General features: G+C 42.4%; 1 protein-coding gene across 11 annotated transcripts in view; it reads right to left on the bottom strand.

Moving 5' to 3' along the window:
- Positions 1–20,869, bottom strand: part of NEURL1 (neuralized E3 ubiquitin protein ligase 1) — a 145,204-nt gene that overhangs the window by 65,280 nt on the left and 59,055 nt on the right. For 10 of the 11 annotated variants that reach the window (XM_010714658.3, XM_085229179.1, XM_085229183.1 and 7 more), the window contains one exon: positions 1,224–1,465. In XM_010714658.3, the coding sequence (XP_010712960.1) occupies positions 1,224–1,465 (242 nt within the window). Of the gene's footprint in view, positions 1–1,223; positions 1,466–20,236; positions 20,259–20,869 lie in introns of those variants that run through there. The other variant, XM_010714663.4, reaches the window with a different exon arrangement.

The following is a 20,869-nucleotide window of genomic DNA, read 5'->3' as shown; positions in this document are numbered from 1 at the left end:
TGCCAAAGATGATGAACCACATTGTGCCAATGGAAGGCACAGAATGAGTAAGGAACGCAAAACAGTCCTGCAAGTAGGAAGGCATAAAGATTGGAAAAACCTCTAGATGAGATGCAAAGGGCTCCAAGTTCCTTAGGGTGCCTAAAAGATGCTTCATTCCCATAAGGGGATGGGTGAATTCCACTGGGAAACAGCTCCCAGAGTCTGTGGAGGAGCTGAACTTTTCATGTGAGCTGCAGCAGAAGGGCTATAACTCCATCTTCTTGGTTACAATAGACACAGAGGAGGAGATATCAGTCTATGTGAGAAAAACATGATGTCTGCAATGCTCTCTCTTCTGACATTATTGCTGTCAGCAGACTGTCAGAAAGATCCTTTTCTCTGACAGCAGTTCTGACAGCAGTAACTGCTCCTTTCAGCCAAACCCTTTTATCACCCATGCCGAGCTCTTTCATTTCCAGGTCCTCTTCACCTGCCTTTCCACCTCTTACCTCTTTTGCTGTGGAGAGGCTAACTCCCACCTCCAGACCACCCTGGAGCCTGGTTGGCGAGAGATACACTGCATACACTGTACTCAGCACTGGTGAGACTGCCCTCAAGTACTACATTCAGTTTTGGGCTCCACACTACAGGAGAGACATCAAGGCCCTGGAGCTTGCCCAGAGAAGGGCAATGAAGCAGTGAAGGATCTGGAGCACAGGTTTTATGGGGAACGGCTAAGGAAACTGGGTTTGTTTAGTCTGAAGAAGAGGAGGCTCTTCACAATGATCTAAAAGGATGTTGTAGTTGGCCTCTTCTCCCAGATAACAGCCGTAGGATGAGAGGTAATTCTTCAAGCTGTGCCAGGGGCAGTTTAGGTTGGATATTAGGAAAAATTCATTCTCAGATTGGTGAGGTATCGACAGTCTTCCCAGGGAGGCTGTAGAGTCACTATCTGTGGAACTGAGGAACATGGTCTAATAGTATGTTGGTGATGCGTTGATGGTTGGATGGGAAGATCTTAGTGGTCTTTCCAGCTTAAATGGTTCAATGATTCCTTGAACTATAGTGACAGACCAAAGCAGAAGTACCAACAAAGACTGGGGACATTTGAAGGCCAAGACCTGTCTATTGTGTTTTTATTGTGGATGAGAGAAAGATCTGCTGCAAGCATGAAAACCTGGTAGACTCCAACACATACCCAGCAGCTACCATGCCAACAAAGGAAGGTGTCAATCACTCACCTTAAGCCTGACTTGCTCGTAAATAACAATGGGCCTGTTGCTGAAGGTAATGGCATTGCAGAAGCTAGCCTGGCGCTTCACTGCCTTCTGTGTTGTGTCCATGATGATCTGGGACCCCTTTGTGTGGGGGTGGAAAAGCAGAGGGGTGATGGACAGAGCTCCACACTGTGGGATGGGGAGACAGTGCTTCTGCTTGTGGTGACATCGGTGGGAGGAGGCCGGGAATGAGCCACCTATGGAATCTGAAAATAGAATGAAGGAACAAAGGTTTCAAATCATTCTTGAGCACCACTCAGCAATAACCCACCTGGATTCCTTCACCAACCAACAATCCCTTCTCCTCTCCCCTCTACTGATGGTAACCTCAGCTGAGGTCCCATCTGCCATGTAGGTCCTTGTCTGCAATTATGACACAGTAACAAAAGCAGAGAGGGAGCAAGGGTATCAAGGGAGGAGGAAATTACATCTTTCTCTAACCAAGACTCTATACAAAGAGTCAACGCACAACCAACACAGTCACAACAATAGCTTTGTTCATGAATGGAAGGACCCATGAGTTTATTTTCAACAGGGAATCTGCAGCAGTTCAAGCACAGAACAATCATTATACCAAACACAAGTCATCTGCTTCCTTTTCCGTGTGTGCACAAATAAACGGCATTGTGCACATATGTTTGGGAGGGGAGGCTCAAATTTAGAAAGAGTACCAACAAAATAATGAATTATTCCAGGATAGACTGAGGGGTGCAATAAAAGCAAATGTGACCTTAGCAATGCATCAGTTTGCTTTTGCATGACTAACAGTATACTTTAAAAATCTATTTCTCAAATGCACAAGCTACATAAGCTAATTATATCCATTCTTCATGCAAATTCATTGCTGACAGTTATGTCTTTCTACAGTTTCTATAAAAAATAGTGGTTACAACTCTAATATAATTCTTGGGAGGAAGAAATACAAAGCCTGGACTTTGTTTCTCACAGCCTTTGGGGCAGTATTAGTCTCTAGCTACATGAAGTTGCAATGATTCAGGCTCACTCAACAAGTACCAACAGAACATGGATTCCAATGAGAACATTTTGACTCAACTTCCACACCAACTACTCTAGCTTTCTGCTGTCATCCCCCTGTTGTTCTGTCTCCCAGTGCTACCCCTTCAAAAGAGAGCAGGGAGGCCAAATAGTTTTACCTTTAAAAGCTCTCATCAATGCTTTAAATGAGAGATAAACCAGCTGGAAGTGATTTGATGCTATGGATTACATGGAATATAAGTCATTGTCATTCTCCTCTTCCTCACAAGAAGCTAATAGCAAATATACATTCATGTCACCTGTGCATTCAGATCTAAATTTTGTAACTCAAGCTTATTTCTAGCAGCCACATACCAAAATGAACTTGTGCAGCACAAACGCACAGACATTTTAACTTCCTTGCCTCTGTGCTCTAATTTTACTGGTTAGTTTGGCTGTGATTATAACAACTGCTGCATCTCTCCATAGGATGTGATGCCCTTTTAAAACATTGTAATGAAGTGATGAAAACCACTCACAGCTTCCAAAACAGGCTCTGATAACAGCACTGCATATGTCCAGAGCATCTGCTGGAGTCGTGTTATGGAGCCTTAGGGTCCTGCCCGACCCTATGGAAAGGATGTTAGTGGAATGCTTATTTGCTGTGACAAGGTGGCCCTGCTGGGTGAGAATGAGTCAAACCACCCTCGGTCAATGCCTGAAACTCAGGGCAAGTATGCTCTATGGAAATGGAAGAATCCACTCCAGGATGAGCTTTCTCAGGTAGAAAATGTGGATGGGGATGAGATTTCCACCTGCTCCCACATGTTCTTATACTCCCACATGATGAACATGGACAGATAAGGATTGGAAAAGGTCTTAATTTAAAAAAAAAAAAAAAAAAAGAAAGAAAAAAAAGGCTTAATTTTAAACTAACAAATATTTGCATTTTATTTTCACCTCAGAAATTATTGGAGAAGATAGAAAGCAACAGGCCAAATATGATGTCTTTACTCAGTTCTTCAGGACAGTATGTCACTCCAATAGGAGAACACACCATACAACCTCAGACTGCAACACAAACACCTAAGACTGGACTCAGACAAGGAAACCGTCACTTTGGAAACAGTCTGGTGATACATCACTGTGCTTGCTTGGCCAGCTAAAGCCAAAATAAATCATGAGCTTTAAGTCCTTTGTTCAAACTGAGCTTGACCTGGACGACAGCCTTCTCCAGTTCACTTATTTAACTACACATTTTGATATCCTCAGCTTTTGCTACCAGCAATATCGGTACAGTACATCCAGGGCCCTTGCAATAGGCTTCAATTATTTTTTTTATTTATATAAAGAACTGAGTGAAGATCACAAACCTGGAGCCACTGTTGGCAAACCATGCAAAAGTCCTTCTGACTTCACACAAAACACAAGAGACTGCATTAACCGAAAGTCTGTACCAGACTCCTCGTCTCCCACAGGCTGACTTATCAGTCATTTGCAAAGAACAAATGAAGTTATTGCTTCAAATAAAATTTGCAAACAAACAAGAAGGTTGAAATCTGAAAGCACGTTCAAGGGCACTGCAGGTTTCCCATGCCACAGCAGGGTAGTAAAAGAGCCAGGCATAAATACTTCCTGCTGACAAACGGGACTTGTAGCAACAAGCCACCGCCACGCAAACAACTGGAATCTTGTGACAAAAGTCATAAGACCAAAATCATGTCAGAAAACCAGCCTGTGTCAAACTGCTGCAAACCTAGTGAAGGACCATGGGTCTCCATACAGGTTTCATGCTGAGGGTCACAGAGATCAGCATCTGCTCACTCTCATAGTTTTAAAGATGGGATAGGCTGCCATTTCCAGTTCATGCTCAACAACTGATGCCATTTGTATCATTTCTTTTGCTAATGAAAACCACAGTGTGAAGCAGTCCAAGCCACTCTTCCTTCAGCATCCTAAGAGCTCTTTGCTGGAACCCTGGCTGTTTAAAAAAGCAGAATGTTGTCCCAGAGGTGACACAGTTCTCCCTCCCTGTGTGCTAAAAGTCCCTGGGCTCCTGGATCTCAAGGCCTGAGGAAGACCCATTTGTTCTGTAAAAGGCAGCAATGGGGTACTGGATGCCCTCAGCTTAGAAAATGTGTCCCAAAACCTGCTACAGGTTTTCACCACAAGTATTCATGCTCTGCAAAATGAAAATCTTCAGGGCTTGGGATTTCTTAAATGCAGCAAAAGAATGACTGGAGTTCATTTTTTAGAAATACATTTTTCTCCAGTTGAAAAATTCTTGATAAGCACTTACCAGAATCATGTCAAAACTCATTTCAGACTGAAAACTAACTGCAAAGTATTTAAGATAAACTTCTTTAAGCGTGTGAAATGAATGGCATTCAGAAATGAGTGAAAGAGAAAAGAAGACTTCAGACCAGGCCCAGGGACTGACATACAAAACAGGTGGGAATGTCCAAGCAGGTGTCCACCTGGGGAAGAGGTGTGGGATCAGTGACAGAGCTGTGCCTGTCCTGCAGGACAGTGATGGGGAAAGGAGCAGACAGAGCAAGCACCATGCTGTGAAAGGAGAAAAGGGCTCCAAAATCCTGACATTATCCAAAGAGGATGACAAAGGTGTTTTATCTGCCCACCAGTTTTATTGCGCATGCATTTAAAAGGATGGATTTGGGAACATCAGTGCAGCATGAAATAAAACCTACACAGTTTCTCCAAAGCTACACGGTTACCAGCGGCACAGGGAGACAAAACAATCAAGTACAAGATGAATAATCACTATGCAGCCTGCTTTTTGAGGTGGTTCCCTATTTTGGAAAATTATGGTATTGAAACAGAGTAGCTACTTCCACTGATCCTTCGCATTTGTTACAAAAGTTCAAAAGAAGAAAACCACAACAAATTCCTTGTGCTAGACTTTGCAAATGCATTTTTCTAAGCACATTTCAAGATACGGTTTACTAAAAATAAATATTAGCTTAACACCATGGGAAACTGAAAGGGGTTGCAAACCTTATTTTCTTCACATGCAGCCTGATCCTGGGCACTAGCACAGGAGAGAAGGAACCATAAATAAATGCTAATGTAAAAACAAAGTATTTTTCAATGCCTTTATAAATGTGTTTGCTTTTCTTGAAGAAATAAATAATCTCTTATCTCCAGGCTACAACCAACTCTCCCTATGCCTGTTGTGGGGACATTGGCCCTATCAGACTGCTGTCACTATGGTCAACTACTGATCTTAGCATTACAAGATAACCAGGAAACAAAGCTTTGCCCTTGCACAAGGACTACAACTTTGGAGGGGTTGGGGCACAGAATGATAGAAATGCAGAGGGTTAATTCTGGAGCATTAAATCCAGGCAACCTGAAATAATAGAGCATCTTGGGTTAAACTTTAGTGAATTAGGAACTTATCTACAAGGTGGATCTGAGCCAGCAGGTCAGATCTAGCACTCCCATCCAAGACTCCAAAACAAGTCAAAGCCAAAACGTAACTTATTTTCATCTGTGCTATTTTAGCAGTGATGAGATGTATCAAGAGAGTAGGTTAGCACACAGTGTAAGATTTTCCACTTAAACTGCAAACTAGGAGACAAGAGACAGGTGCAGACAGACAACATGTACATGAAAGGAGATAATACCAGCTCGGTTAAGGCTTAGAGTTATACTTCTCTCTCTCTTTTTTTTTTTTTTTTCCCCTAAAGACCAAAAAAAGCAAAGTAGTGTCTAAAGTAATAGACTTGTAAGACAAGTGTAGCTTTGTAGATGCCTGTGAGATGCCCCTCCACTATGAAAAGTAGGCAACAAAAGCCAGAGCTCATTGCAAGATGATCCACGATGGATCCGTCTCTCAAAACTGACTGATGGGGAGTGGTCAGTATTTGAGGAACATTCCAAGTGATTAAGCTTATTTTTCATGCCACTGAGAAAAATAAAACCAGTAGAAGCAGTACATAAAAGTGGCGGTAAGGACAGACTGTAGAACCAGCTATAATTTATAATACGACTTCATTGAGGAGCAGTGATGGATCCTGTTTAGCCACTCCTCATGCTGAGGCACTCAGGAGGCACTCGGCTGCAGGAGTGCCAGGCAATGACCTGGGCGTGGAACTTTTTCAGCAACCTCAGCAGAACCCATTAAACAGTATGTCTTTGGTTACAGTCTGGATGCAAGGCTTTCTGAGGGTGTGCCTGAAGATAATACAGAGACTATGAGTATTAGCAAGGGTCAGGAGAGTGGCAGTTTGCACAGAGGTTGAAAAAGGAGACAAGAAAAGCTTAGGAGAGATAGGAAAAGAGCTCTGCTCCAGTTAATATATAGGAAGTCTGAGTTGTATTTTTTTTAAGCAAAAAAAAAAATCTGAGAGCAAAAATACGTTTAGCCAAAAGAGATATAGGTACCATAAAGGAGAAGTGAATCTGTTTAATTATTTGTAGAAAGGTTAGTTCTGTGGAAATTACTGAGAAAGATATGAAAAATATGAAAGTGTTCCAGGGCAGTGCCCAAAGATGTGGCACTGAGGGACATAGTTTGGTGGTCATAGTGGTCATGGGTTGACGGTTGGACAAGATGGTCTTAACAGTCTTTTCCAACCTTAATGATCCCATGATTTTATGATCCTCTGTGCAAAGGAAGTTGAGGAAGACCCAAAATGCAGGAGTGGCAGGAAGCAAGGAGAGCAGGGCAGGACAGAACTGGGGGGGCTCCAGGAAGAACAACCCAGCTGCTGGCACTGTGAGCAGTCAGGAGTGCCAAGTAGTGTGAGGATGGCTCTTTTGGGGGGAAAAAAAGATTATATCAAAAGAGAGTTGCAGGAATATAGAACTATTTCTATAGGTTTATAAGGCTGATTAAAAGAAAGCCCTTCCCTTGTAAATTAATTTTTAAAGTTAGCACCCTCAGTAATGATACCATGTAATAACTAACCACCTGTAGGCCCCTAATTAGGGGGTCTTTCTTCAGCATCTCCCACAGACATCTGCAGCAATACTGTCACCAACATTACTATGACCTCCTTCTGTGTCACTGCCCTTTGCAGGATCACGCATTATAGTCTACCTGGGAAAAGCCAGTGAAACCAACCGTAACTCCAGTTATTCATTTTCTCAGTATAGAGCAGGACTATGCACATAGAACACTTTACACCTGCATTAACATTAGAGTTCCACCAAAGTTTCATCTACCCAGCTTAGATGGTTTCCAGCATAGCATAAGGTGCATTTTCCCATTCCCTCCTGCAAGGTTAGACACAGCTGTGATGAACAGCAAAACTGCTGCCCAAAGGCAGCTGTGCTTCACTGCATAGCCTGTAGAGCAGCCATGCCAGGAGGGTTAATGACAGCTCACACTGCAAAGAGGCTACATAAAAACAGAGCCCAACTGCAAATATTTTATGGCCACGTAGTATTTCCATGGACTACAAATCAATGTAAAAGATGTTTTCTTCAAGGGGCCTCATATAGACTGTGTTTTTAAAATGCATTCCCTCTGCTAAATATAAATCAGTAAGAGTTTTTGTTCTTCCAAAAGATTAACTAGCCTCAGTATTTTGGGATCTAATTCTGGAATACTTGAAGATGTGCCAGCTGTCTCTTCCAATTTAAATAGTTTAATGGAAAGTTTATCCTGGGCACATTTTCCATGTACGGTATAATAGCTTGGAAGTCCGAATATTAAGAGTTCACCACAAAAAGTAGTAATTTGTCAAGGTTCAACTTCACATATTTCTCAAGGCAAGGAGGAAGGTGGGAACAATGGAGACCAGGCATAAGGCAAGACTAAAAGTGGCTGCAACAATAACATGGACCAGCAGAACTAAAATCTAAGAGAATAGAAAATGGAGTACGTTACAAAACGGTGCAAAGAAAATACAAGTTAGAGAAGCTTCTGTTCTGCACTCAGGCCCTGGAGTTACCTCTGAAGCGTACCTGTGAGAAATCAAGGATGTGTTTCTAAACTCAGCATCTAAGTGGAGTGAAGCCCATAGCAGGCCATTCATACTGCATATTTATAATACAGTGAGCTATAGCAGGATGCTTTTCTTAATTCAGTCCCTTTGTCATCAATGACAAGACATAGGGTGTTAAGAGGGTAATGATGAGCATCTCTGAATCATGCTTCTTGGCTGGATAGACCACTGGGAGAGCATCCTCCAGCAGACTACCTCTCATTTCTTAGCACCACTCCCACACCAGACACTACTTGTCACTGTGAAAGACAGAAGTTCCAGACTGGATACACCTTCCTACCACGCTCTCTACAAGAAACGTGGCTCTGCTGAGTATCCCTGTAATAAAGCAAGCGGACGATACACTGGAATAGTACAGGCTCCCCAAAACTGGCCAGAAAGCAGGAACATCTCTGCAGAGACAGTATCGGCAGGAAGGTGATAAAGGTGCTGGGCATTTAAAGCTTGTGTCCATAGCTGCAGGGCAGAGAGCAAAGGCTGCTGGACGGATGCCTCTATAAAGACCCCGGAAAATATTGCAGCACACAGACAGCACCATTCACCTCTAAGGAAACATTACACTTGCACTAAGTGAAATATTCCCAAAGTTACAGTGATTTAACTCTCATACTACCACTTCCTCAAAGCCACAAAAGGTTGAGGACAACTTGCTAGAGCTTAGATCACAGCAATCAGGAAAGAGCTCGTGCAGCCTCAAGAGCACACAGGTTCAACCACACCAGGGATTCAGCACTTTAACACCCCTTGTGCCACTCCAAATACCCATCCTTGGGCACAGCATGGGTACACCCAGAACCGAATCCATGTGCTCCTGCCTTGCAGCAGCATATATGAACAAAGCATTAACATTCCTTACAATTCAGAAACGCTGACAACTTTGGATCGAAACAGTGAAATTTCCAGTGGCTTTGCTGTCTCTTCTGCATTTTGCTGTCTGAATTTATTGCAAATGTCATGTGTGGATGGCTTCACTTTAATTTAGTATCTGGTTGGTCAGGATATATAACCCAGAGCCTGTTCTTTTACTTCTCTTCTTACCCAGCTGGACAGTGTAGATTATGTTTATCATTCACTACCACATACCATGAAGTTTTAAGCCATAATGCTGTTTCTAAAGAATCTCAGGAAGCAATTTTTCTTCTTATACATGACATTTACATTTGGAGCGTGCCATTTTTCCTAATATAAACCATCCATTTAGATTCACTTTGAGGTACTATAAAGTTGGGTCATTTTGTGTTAGTCTTCTTTAAAAATGCAATGCTTGGGTCATATTACTCTTCCTTCTAAAGTTCACAGCCACTGTTATTTGCAGGGTCTCTTGACAGCACACCTGCTGAAAGCAGCTCCTTGCCCCATCCACATTTAAAATTTAACAAGCACTTCTAAAATGTTGTGATTATTTTTCCAAACCCAAACAATGCTTTGTAAAGGCTCCCCTCTCACTGTTCTCAGAGGTTTAAGCACATCTCCTTCCTTTACGGGCGGCTGCCTGCAAGGATGTGTCCAAACCCAGGAGCAGTACTTCCCTTCCTGCAGGGTTGCCAGGGTTGCATACAGCAAGGCAATGGCACAGCCAAAGGACAGTGCTCAGCTCTACAAGCTTCAAATCATTAAGGTTCAAACCATAATGAGATCACAGAGATCATCTATGGTTTTAAACTGAGACAGGGGAGATTTAGGTTAGATATTAGGAGGAAGTTTTTCCACATAGAGGTGGTGATGCACTGAAACAGGTTGTCCAAGGAGGCTGTGGATGCCCCATCCATGGAGGCATTCAAGGCCAGGATGGATGTGGCTCTGAGCAGCCTGATCTAGTGGTTGGCGACCCTGCACATAGCAGGGGGTTGAAACTAGATGGTCATTGTGGTCCTTTTCAACCCAGGCGATTCTATGATCTAGTCTAACCATCAATCCATCCCTACCATGATCACTAACCACGTCCCTCTATGCCACATCTCCAGGGATTCCACCATCTCCTTGGACAGTCTGTTTTGACAAAATGGAGATCTTCCACTCCCAACAGATAGAAAAGTAATTTCCTGACTGCTGTCATGACCCTCCAAGCACGATGATCGCTGTGTGAACCTTTTGCAAAACCCTTCTGTTGTTCTGTGTTGATGTTGTAATGCTCAGATTTTCGCTTTCTGCACACTGGTAGCTGTAGATGTATTGTCATTAAATATGTTTTCTGGTTTTCATTCCTTTTGAAAGTTCCCTTTTCAGTGCAAGAAATCTGCTCACTTTGCAGTTAGTTGCTACAGTCTTAAAACTATTTACATCCACATCCGTTATCCAGATATCAAAGACTTTCATCCAAAATATACAACCAAAACAGTCCTAAAGGGAAGCCCTTCAAACATGTAATTACAGAGGGTCTTCTGGTTTCTTCACTGACAAAGAGAAATTGCAGTTGAATTTTTGGATTTGATGTACACAGTCTGACTCATCCCAGAAGATATTGATCCCAGCAGCTTTTTTTCTGATTATGTTTGGCAGCACGTAAACCCTTAAAGAATGGGGTTATTAGATCTAACAGCTTAAGAAGTACACGAAAATGTGACTGTACTATTTGGTCATGTTTAACCACCTCATAAATCTTTCAGAGTGACAGGAGCAATGTACTTCCTTGAATTCTTCCTCCACCATTTCTTTACTGAAATCCTAATTTCTTCTCTCCTCTCTCTCTCTCTCCAGGAGAGCTCCGACCACACAAACTTTGCCTCTGCTTGCTTTGCCATCCTTTCTTCTCCAAAATTAGATATTCTAGCCAGCATATACAATTAAAATATTATTTTTCCAGGCCAATAATTTGAGTGCTGCAGCAGCAAAGCAAGAGAAAGGGCAACATTTCTCCCCTTACAGAAGAATTTGGCCATCCACTGGTGTATTCCTTCATTAATCTTCACTTTCTGTACCAAAGGCAGAAAAAGAATCTAAATTACTGACTTTGCCAGTCCCATCTGGCTCTGCAGCACATCACTTGCACCAGTTTAAACACCCCTTTCAGTCATTAACTTTGTTTCTTTTGCATCTGAATCTGGCCCTATGAATTCAAACTTGAAACTTCAATGGCCAGTCAGGAAATAAAATTACCGTTTATTGTAACGAAGACAAACAGCATCCTTGGCGCTGATTCCAAACAAAAAGCATGAACACTATTCCATCATCCTTCTGAGCAATTCCCATGCCAGGTCCATGAAGTTATTAACACTTTGCTATAAATAGGTGCTGGAGAAGTCCATACAGGAACTTGTTTTTCTTAGTGCCTATTGCAACAGGCCAGCCAGTAAATGACCCAAGAGTGTTGAATCCACATTGCCTGAGGACAAGAGCATGCAGAGTGGTGTGTCTTTCAAAGCTACTCTACCTGCTATCCTTATGCTGAATCTCATGCCAGAAGACAGTTGGGAGGTGACTCTAAGAGCACATGGAAGGGCTCCAATCCTCTTGGATTTTGTAAAGGCAAAAACATACTTCAGACTAGAAGCTCAAGGTCTGTTTATTAAAAGCCTTCTCAGAATTCCCATAAACTGTCATTGTTATTTCCTTAGTACTTGTGTCAACCTGTCAAGTCCTTTTGTAGAGAAGGATACCCCAAAATTTATATTTAGGAAGCTCCACTACCTCTTGCTTGAAATTTTGTTAACATCAACATGCACAAGCTATGCAGAAGAAAACCTACAACATAATCTTCAATTTCAGACTTGCTCTCATGACCATGCCATACACCAAGATGATCAGTTATTCACCAAAGTTGGGTAACTTACACAGGTGACCTGGGAGGTACAAAGTGAAGATGACTATTTCTAAACAGCTTACAGAAGAGAATAAGAGGAATAAGAAACAATTTTAAAGGAATCAAGGGACTGTATCCTCTTGGTGGAAAGACATCTACACTATCACAGAAGAGCAAGGAACAATTACGTGCTGAAACCAATACATTCATCCACCTTCCTTGTTTTCCATAGCTTGAAAAGTCATGGAAAATCCTTTAGCCATCTTGTTATTACTTTTTTTAATATATTATTGCACCTATTTCTATAAGCCACAACCCTAAACTCTAATTTAATAAGGAGCACACTTCATGCTTGACAAACACTCCTTCTGCCAGCATACAGACGCAGCTGTTGAACAGGAGCCTGCACCCCTGGACCATGAAGCATTTCCCTGCTTGGTTTTCTTCATTCAAAAGCATATCTCAACGCACAATTTAAGCCAACTGCTATATATACAGTATATACATAAAAACACTATTTGTCATCAAATTGAAGTTGCACAAGTCCAGAATTGCTATCCATCTCTATATTTCCCTAGTTTGCACACTCCAAAGTTACTTCTCCAATGTGTTGAAATTATTCAAGGTAACTTGCCTGTACTTGATTACAGCTTCCTACACAATGCCACACACATCCTCCTGCATCACACAAGTTGAAGAACCAGGCATACGTGCCACAGAAATACTGATTTTGCTACATCAAAAGATCTAATAGATAAGGTTTGTCCATGACAGTTCGAGCACAGATTTACCGGAGTACAAGCTTAGAAGATGCAAAACATGTATGGTCATGGGCAATACACAAAATGCAAGATACCAGTTAGCATGTGCTAAATAACTTCTCAATCTCCTTCGGGTAATTACCTGTGCACTGGCAAGTCTGAATTGTGATCAGCATGGAATGGCCTTTGGAGTCCTCAGAGAACAGCTTTGCTGGATGTGGATGTACAGAGAGAAAGTCTCAGAAGTTGTGGGATAACTGATAAACAGGTAAAGAGAGCACAGGCAGTCACTTAGATAAAAGGGTAGAAACATCTTCCAGCAAAGTGACTGAGGTTACCTGACCTTTGGTGAAGAACTGCAGTCGTCTCTTAAAGTCTTTGAATGCCTTTCACACCCTTTCACATCCATTTGGAGAATACTCAGATGATATCTCTCTGCATTTTATCCTTGCTACCATGGGAATGGATAGCCTGAAAGCTTTATCCTTTGTATGATAAATGCCAATGCACCGCTGCCAAAAAAGGATGCAGGGAGCTGGAATCCCTGCATCTCCATTCCCACTTCTAACACCTTAAGCAGAGGCACAGAGATCTGCAATTAGAGCTTGCAGATCTTTGTGTTGATCATCTTCATTACTAAATTTAGAAGGAACTGCTCATTTCTTTGCATCAAGTGAGAACTCTCAGCCCAGATGAAAACCTCACAGTAGGATCGGATCTTTTGCAAGCAGAAGCACCCCAGGTGTAGGGAATAAAAACGACTGAGTTCTGCTGTTCTGGCAGGTACTTTGCTAGAGGTAGACCTGACAAACCAAGGGGCAGTCTGCCCTCTTTCATCAAAACATATGAGATTTCAGGAGTTAATTTACAGCATAATATAAGATTTTCTAGTGTATCCTTAAGTCAGCCTTGCCCACTTTCCCACCTAAGCCTGCTAGAAGCTGTATTCAAAATACTGTAAGCGAAGGAAAATCAGATATTTTGCAGGCAGTAACCATGCAAATTCCAAGCCACAGAATATGGATACATGATATCTAGAGACTGAATCAACTACCCATGCTCAAGCAACAGAGCACTGGGCTGGACTGACAGGAGTCAGTCCAGAAACCTTGTCACAGCCCTGTCACTTGATCAAGGTCTCTTCAGCCAGTTTTGCTGAGCCTTTGAGGGACAGAAGGATTGAAAGCAGAAGAACAGCAACTCTCATCATGTGAGAGGGACCATCATTCATCGGGACTCCCAGAACTGCATTCCCTCTAAGCATACAGCTTCACTTAGAATTGAAATAGGAAAAGACAGTCCCCTTCTGGGATCTCTTTCCCTTTGGAAGTGAAAAATCAGAGGGCAGTATTGAACTAGTTAAGGACAGGCAGAAAATAAATTGAGCAATTTTCCTTTTCCAAGCTGCATGAAATTTACAGCATTAATAATGCCTTTGTAAAAGTAATTAGATTCTTAAGGCTCTATATTATATTTGATAATATGAATCTGGTGTGCAAAGACATAAGTCATTTTGATCTGAGATGCTTCAGTACATTATGGGCACCCTTATATTTCTATCTTCCACAGACTTTTTTTCTTTTCATATTTTATTTTAATCTCAGTCTCCTTGCAGGATGCTATTTTTTAAACTTTGAAAATACCAATTCTTAACAATCTCTGTGTCTCCTGTCAGTCACCCAAGAGAAAATTAATTCGCCCTAGAGAAAAGTAAGGTTCAATTCTAAGTTATTTTAGTTGAGTGAATATGAGAGATATACAAAGTAGAGCTCAAGTTATAGCTTTCAAAAATTTCCTCCCAAAAGCCTTTTCCCTTTAAGTCCAGGATTTATTTCTTTCCTAAACCACAGGCCCAATGCCCTTGCCACCAAGTTGCCATTTGGCCAGTTCTCTAACAGTTAGCTTTTTCAAACTAGAAAATTATGAAGACTTTCTCCTTAAGCAAAAGATGTTTACCAGAAGAAATTTTCTTTACTTTAAGGCAGCAACCAACCCAAGGCGTGCATCACATTTACGCCAGAACTGTGACAAATGCCTGTTGAACTGCAGCACTTAAACCACTTGCATTTTAAACAGCAGTTTGTCAAGTGATGTTAATTATTTGGGAGGTCTATGCTCCTAGAAACATAAACATTTCTTTTTATACTGATCACATTTTTTTTCCATGCGGTGCTTCCAGCAGAGACTGAAATTAAAATGGTTTCTGTGTGCCATGGTGTGGTTTATGGCTCAAATTCCCTGCAAACAGAGGGTAGCATTGCACTGGGGCTCTACACAACACCTTCCTATCCTTCTTTGACTGCTGGAAACCTCTCAGTAGGTGGGAGAGCACTTCCAGACTCAAACCCACTCCCTTTCCATAAGTCTACACAGCTTTCTCATGGCTGTTGGATAGCACAGGTCTGGGACTTGCCACAGCCTGAGGAGCATCTGAACTTCGCAAAGCAAGCAAAGGGCTTGGTTAGCTGGGAAACACCACAGAGAAGAGAAGAATAGACTCCTTCAGGAGGCTTAGCCAAAACAAACCTTCACTCCTGCCAAGGTGCAACTCAAAAATGAGCACCTGCTGCCCTCAAAACTGAATTGTGCTTCTCCCACACCACACCAAGACCCACCTTAGTTTTGAGTGGTACCCAGTGCCTATGGAGAAGACTTCATGCAATCACAAGAAGCAAACCGGAGCAAAACCTGCAGTGAGACTACAACTGGTGCTCTCAGAAAACACACCGTGCAGTCTGCATGTCAGTGCTGGGAACTACCTAGGGCTCTGTGTGCTTTGATCCATAATGATTTCTTTTTAAAGGTAGTTAAAGATGGGAACAGTTTCTGTCACCTAGTTGAAATTTATGAAGAGGTCACTGAACATCTTTCTTGTTTGGTCAAGTGTAGGGTCCTCTCTCTTCTCCAGACTTCATCAACAATGTCTGCTGTAGTACCCCAGGGCTTCAGCAGTGTGTTTGTAGGTCTCCATACTCCAGCCAGCCTCTGGGCAGGACTGCTGCATGAGGGACACCACAATCTGCAAGGTAGGACAACTCAAACCCTAGGCACCCTGCATTATTTGACCTCTAATGCTTCCTCTCTGTATTAACATACATCCTTTTCTGACTGAGTAAATGAGTAAACGCAAAACAAACCACAAAAAAGGAGCTGATTTTTATAGCAAGGAGCTTTGGTTTATCCCACGGGCTTGAGGAAAAGGGCAAGAACTCCAGATTTCTGCCAACACAGGCTGTTGCATGGGAAGCAAGCAGGATTACACCATTTACGTTCCGCATCACATTCATTAATGCATATTGCTTTTATTATGTCCAACTACCTCCCCTTCTTTTTTTATTACTATAATTTTTTCTTTAAGATATAAGTGCTATCAACCTTTACAATAGAAATATATACTAAGGCATCTGATCAATTATAATGGCTCTGTCTGCATTCCCCCTCCTTTGCTGGGCTGCCAGACCCACAGTGAATCCCAGATAAACCAAAGGACTCTTCTTCCTTGACACACCAGTTGCAGTCATCTTGAATGTTATTTTTAATGCCAACAAAGTACAGCATCCCTTCAAGACACAATCAAGGACAGAGTCAAGGAACAGAAATACTATTGAAGCCATCTTGACAAGAGCAACAGAGGAGAAGGCTCTGACTCATCTCAGACCAGCTTCATTCAGATAAATATGTCTTCAAAGAAAAATACTGTAATTTAGAGAGGGATAGATGGGAAGAAAAACAAACAGACAGCAACACTAATAGGGATCAACCCTACAGCAAAATACCGTCAGATACAGCACTGCAGCATATGCTCTGATCAGGGGCACATGGACCATGAGGCTGGCAGGCAAGCTCCTCGTTCAGCCTCTGGGAGATGAGATCTCTCCTGACCTCCAGCTCCACTCCCTGCTGTGCCATCAGTAAATTCCTACTGATTCCCCAGGGCAATCCATCAGGATCAATTTCTTGTTTTGCCTTCACTTTTCAAGAAGTTCCCTTTTACTCTATGGTTAATCTTTTTTAGGCTGATTTCAATTCTACCCTCAGCATGTATGTACATTAATGTAAAATTCTTTAATAAAAAGAAAGCAGGCCTGTGAATTTTGAGACTGCATGCCTAGAGACCACCTCTTCTTACCTCCTCCTAGATGCCAGCAATGGCAGTTGTATTTGTTCCATAAACCTATTTTACATCATTAACAATATGTTTCTTCTGGTTCTGGGAACATTTGTTCTGATTAAGCATGAAGATGATTCCCTGGGACTCATCAGAGGATCCAACAAACTCTTCTGAAGAGACACCTGCTACCTCTAAATTAATTGAACTACTGCTAAACATACCATCCATAATTCTCTACAAAAGAGTAATTAAGTAAGGAACAAGTGAAGAACAGATCAGATGTAAGAACAGCTCCCTGTAGAGGAGGGTGAGGACCGCTCAAAGAGGGGACAAATAAGACAACCAAATCTGAAAAATAACAAAACATTCAGTCCCTCAGTCACCCCAGCATCAAGAGGATATGGAAAAATGAACAGGGATAATATCAGGAAAGCAAAAGATTAAACTAGAACAGGGATACTCTTTGCTCACATCACCAAGATCCCTAGAGTCAAATAATGCCACAGCTAATGAAGAAGTCATCTGCCCTTCACAACAGAGTTTTCAAGTATAAATGTGGCTACCCATAAAATCTCTATATATGGAGCCACTACTTCATCCGAAAAATGTCAGCAGTCAATACTGTCAGCCACCTAAGGACATTCGAAGGTGACCCATGGGTCAGAGGCACAAACTGAAATAATCTCTGGGAGCCCCACTTTTAGCAAATGCCAGCACTGCTTTGGCACTCTGCCCAGGGTCTTCTGCACCAGTTAATCCAACCCTGAGCAGGATTAACTTCCCATACACACACATACTCATTTGCTTTCAGAGCTAGATACCAATCTTGCTGAAAGCAGAGCGACCTTAGAAAGACCCTCTTCTCTGCATCTCATCTTCATTCTCAGTGAGTGACTGCCTGCAGAATATGGGAAACGTTAACCCCCTAGTGAGGGTGAAGCAGTTTTCAATCATTCCACATACGGAAGCTAGGTAAAATACCTCAGAATCTAGAGTTTAGACGTGACAAAAAATACAAAGTAAAATTAACTTGTAAAGAAATCTCACTAAATTGGTGCTGTCAGATTGTTGTTTTTTATGTTTCTTATTTCTTCTGGGATATTTTACAGTTTTAATCAGACTAAAGAAGTCAAATTATTTCATCTGAAGTTGTGTACAATGGCGTGTGCTAGAGTACAACTCTGTTGGGCAGTATTAACTGCAAGGGTGAAATGCAGCATTTGGCAAGGTTGTTGCAGAATAGGCAAGGAACACATAAAGTAGGAAATACAGCATGGGGCTGATTCAGCACTTGCCTATAGATATACCATTCACTACACTACAAAGCATTAAGAGAAAGCTAAAAATAGAGATCCATTGTCCAAAGAAGGAATAAACGAAGTTGCACACCATAGCTATTTTTCACTCCGGAAACGACCTCCAGCTTCCACTGTTCCTCAAAGCCCTACAGCAGCAGCTCACTGGGGCTGGAGGCTCCCAGCCAACCTCAAATATCCTGGTGACACCTGTGAGTGAGTCCCACAGATTGCTCTCCATGAGAACAAAATGCAGAGGAAGGACAGTGCCAGCACTTCACACCTACTGTGCACAGGAATAAATCAGCAGCCAGGAGCAGGAAAAGACTGTGTTCAAACAGGATGCCGATGAAATTGGAAATGAACCCAAGTAGATGCCCAAAAGTCTTCACCATCACATAGAGCAGATGTAGAGCTGCTATGCCACCACTCCTTTCTGCCTCCTGCTATTCAACCACACAGTTGTGCAGCACACCAGGATTTACATAGGTACAGGGAAATTCTTGCCATACATAATGCTTACACCTATATATACATACGACAAAGACAGAAGCTCTTATTTTTATTGTATCCTCAGGCTACAGAGCATCATCTGCTTAAGAAGCATAAAAACTCAACTGCTCAAGCCAGAAGTTACATCTGTCAGTCACTGCTGCTTCCAAGGCTAAAATGATGCATTCTCACCAGGGACTTCTTTGCAAATACGCTGATTCCATACAATTACAGTTTGGGAAATGTGACACAAGATACATTTTTCCTGCTCCTTGTAGAAATTATTCCACTGCAAATCACTGATGTGCACCCGCGACACGAGAGTAATTAAAATAAAAATAAGACAAAGCCCTGCGATGAGGGACTTATTAGCGACTATGACTTGTAGGAGGGAAGGTTATTGAGCAAATGTGCATGCAGCAGACACATCCCCTGCACATGAATTAATGCACTGTGTGCACTCCAGCTAGTCAAAAGCCCTCTGAAGAGATACGGACGCGTTCATCGCTAACCTCCGCACGTAGCCACGCACTGAACCCTCTTCAGCGCTGCTCAGCAGCTTCCTTGGCTGAAGCCTGACTTTTTGTCTGCTTCGTTCCAAGTGAATAATAAAAATATATTTAAAATAATAATAATTAAAAAAATTCTCAAGACGTTTTTTCTCAGACAAAAAATCCCCTAAAACCAAATGCAAATAGCATCTCACTCACAGCCATAAAGAAGAATTAAAAGCTAACGCAGCAGGTGACAGTTGAACCAAATGCGTAAGAAGAACGTACTTGTTCTGAGATATGCATCCATCAGAGATGTTTTATGCACGATTATTAACAAGTAGTTGAATATAAATATTTAGTTAAGTCCGCCTATGTTGTAGGAACGCTATAGCACACAGCCAGTCTTGAAGAAACTCGCCTCAGATGAACCACGAGCAATCATATTAACATTTCCTGTTTAAAATATTGCTAACGTAAACACCACATGTATAGATGTTCCCTTTTGCATGGACTGTAAACATCCTGTCCATTACGACTGCGTTACCATTGGACTTCCCATTTCAACTTTTCTTCTTTTTGCACAGAGAGCACTGGAAAGCACGCCAAGGACTTGTGTGCAGGATGTGGGAAGGGGGAAAGAGGAGCAGAGGCCATCACAGCACCATGGAGAATATGGGCATGTGGACAGAGACGGCATGAGGGCACTTGGGCAACGCACATAGCTTCAAGGAGAAGAAGGAATGAAGAGCTCCTGTGTGCCAACATACAAAGCCATAAGACATCTTCTTTCAAACAACCCACAGCTGTTAACCACCGCCACACTGCTTTCATGCTTTTCAAAGGAGTGCCACCCTCACAGTCCAGTTCAGGAGCCCATCTCTCAATTCACTTTTTCCAACCCAACTAAAGTGAGGGTGGACAACCAGGGGCAGGCAGGCCCCTGTACACCATGCCAGGCTTGGGAGCTGTACCCACCCCAGCAGGAGCCTCCAGCAGCTGGGCAGGGCAGCTTTGCCCCATCCCAGCTCGTTTCCAGCTGAGTTAAATGACTCAGGTGCCCCTGAAAATCCCAGCCCACTCTTTCAGTACAGAGAGATCACTGGAAATATCTGAAAGCAGTATATTTGTACTTTACCCATGGTTTTTAAAAGCAAGGGGCGTTAACCCCCAAGGCTGCTCACAGAACTCCTTTCGCTATCATTACGTTCAGTTCCGTTTATTCTTCCAAGTAACTGATACGGTTTCGGTTCTCTTTCCCCAGCATATCTGAAAACAGAAACGTTCAACAGAAACATGGAACTGCAGGAATGGCAGCCACAGACGAACCACAAGTGCAGATGTAGTCTATTTTCATTATGTGTCCTTTGTTGGATGACTTCTTCCTATTTTTAAATACAACGCACACCCACGTTTCAAAAGACTCAGCAGCTTATCACCTCTCATTACAACGCTGCCTGTAGCTCCTCTGTCCACAGAGGAAAATTCAGCAAAGTTAATTACCCATGTCTCCTCATTACTTTTCATATGCCAAGAAAATAAAAAATAAGGAGAGCCATGCTGGAGAGCAGAGCAGCACCATAGGGCAGAAGTTGCAGGCACAGCAGGCAGCAGAAAGCCCTGGCAGGAATGCCAAGTCCCTGGCACACACAGAGCTGCTGCTCCTTCCCAGCCAGGTTTCTCAAGTTCATTCAAATGCCACTTCAAAAGGGAAATGGAACCTACAACATCCAGAGCTGTTTGTTCTGGGTTGTTTTTTGTTTGTCTGTTT

The sequence above is a fragment of the Meleagris gallopavo genome, chromosome 8 (genome assembly GCF_905368555.1).
Source record: "Meleagris gallopavo chromosome 8, MGAL_WU_HG_1.1, whole genome shotgun sequence".
NCBI lineage: Eukaryota > Metazoa > Chordata > Aves > Galliformes > Phasianidae > Meleagris > Meleagris gallopavo.
Note: the sequence above shows the minus strand (reverse complement) of the source record. Positions and strands in the feature narration are given on the sequence as shown.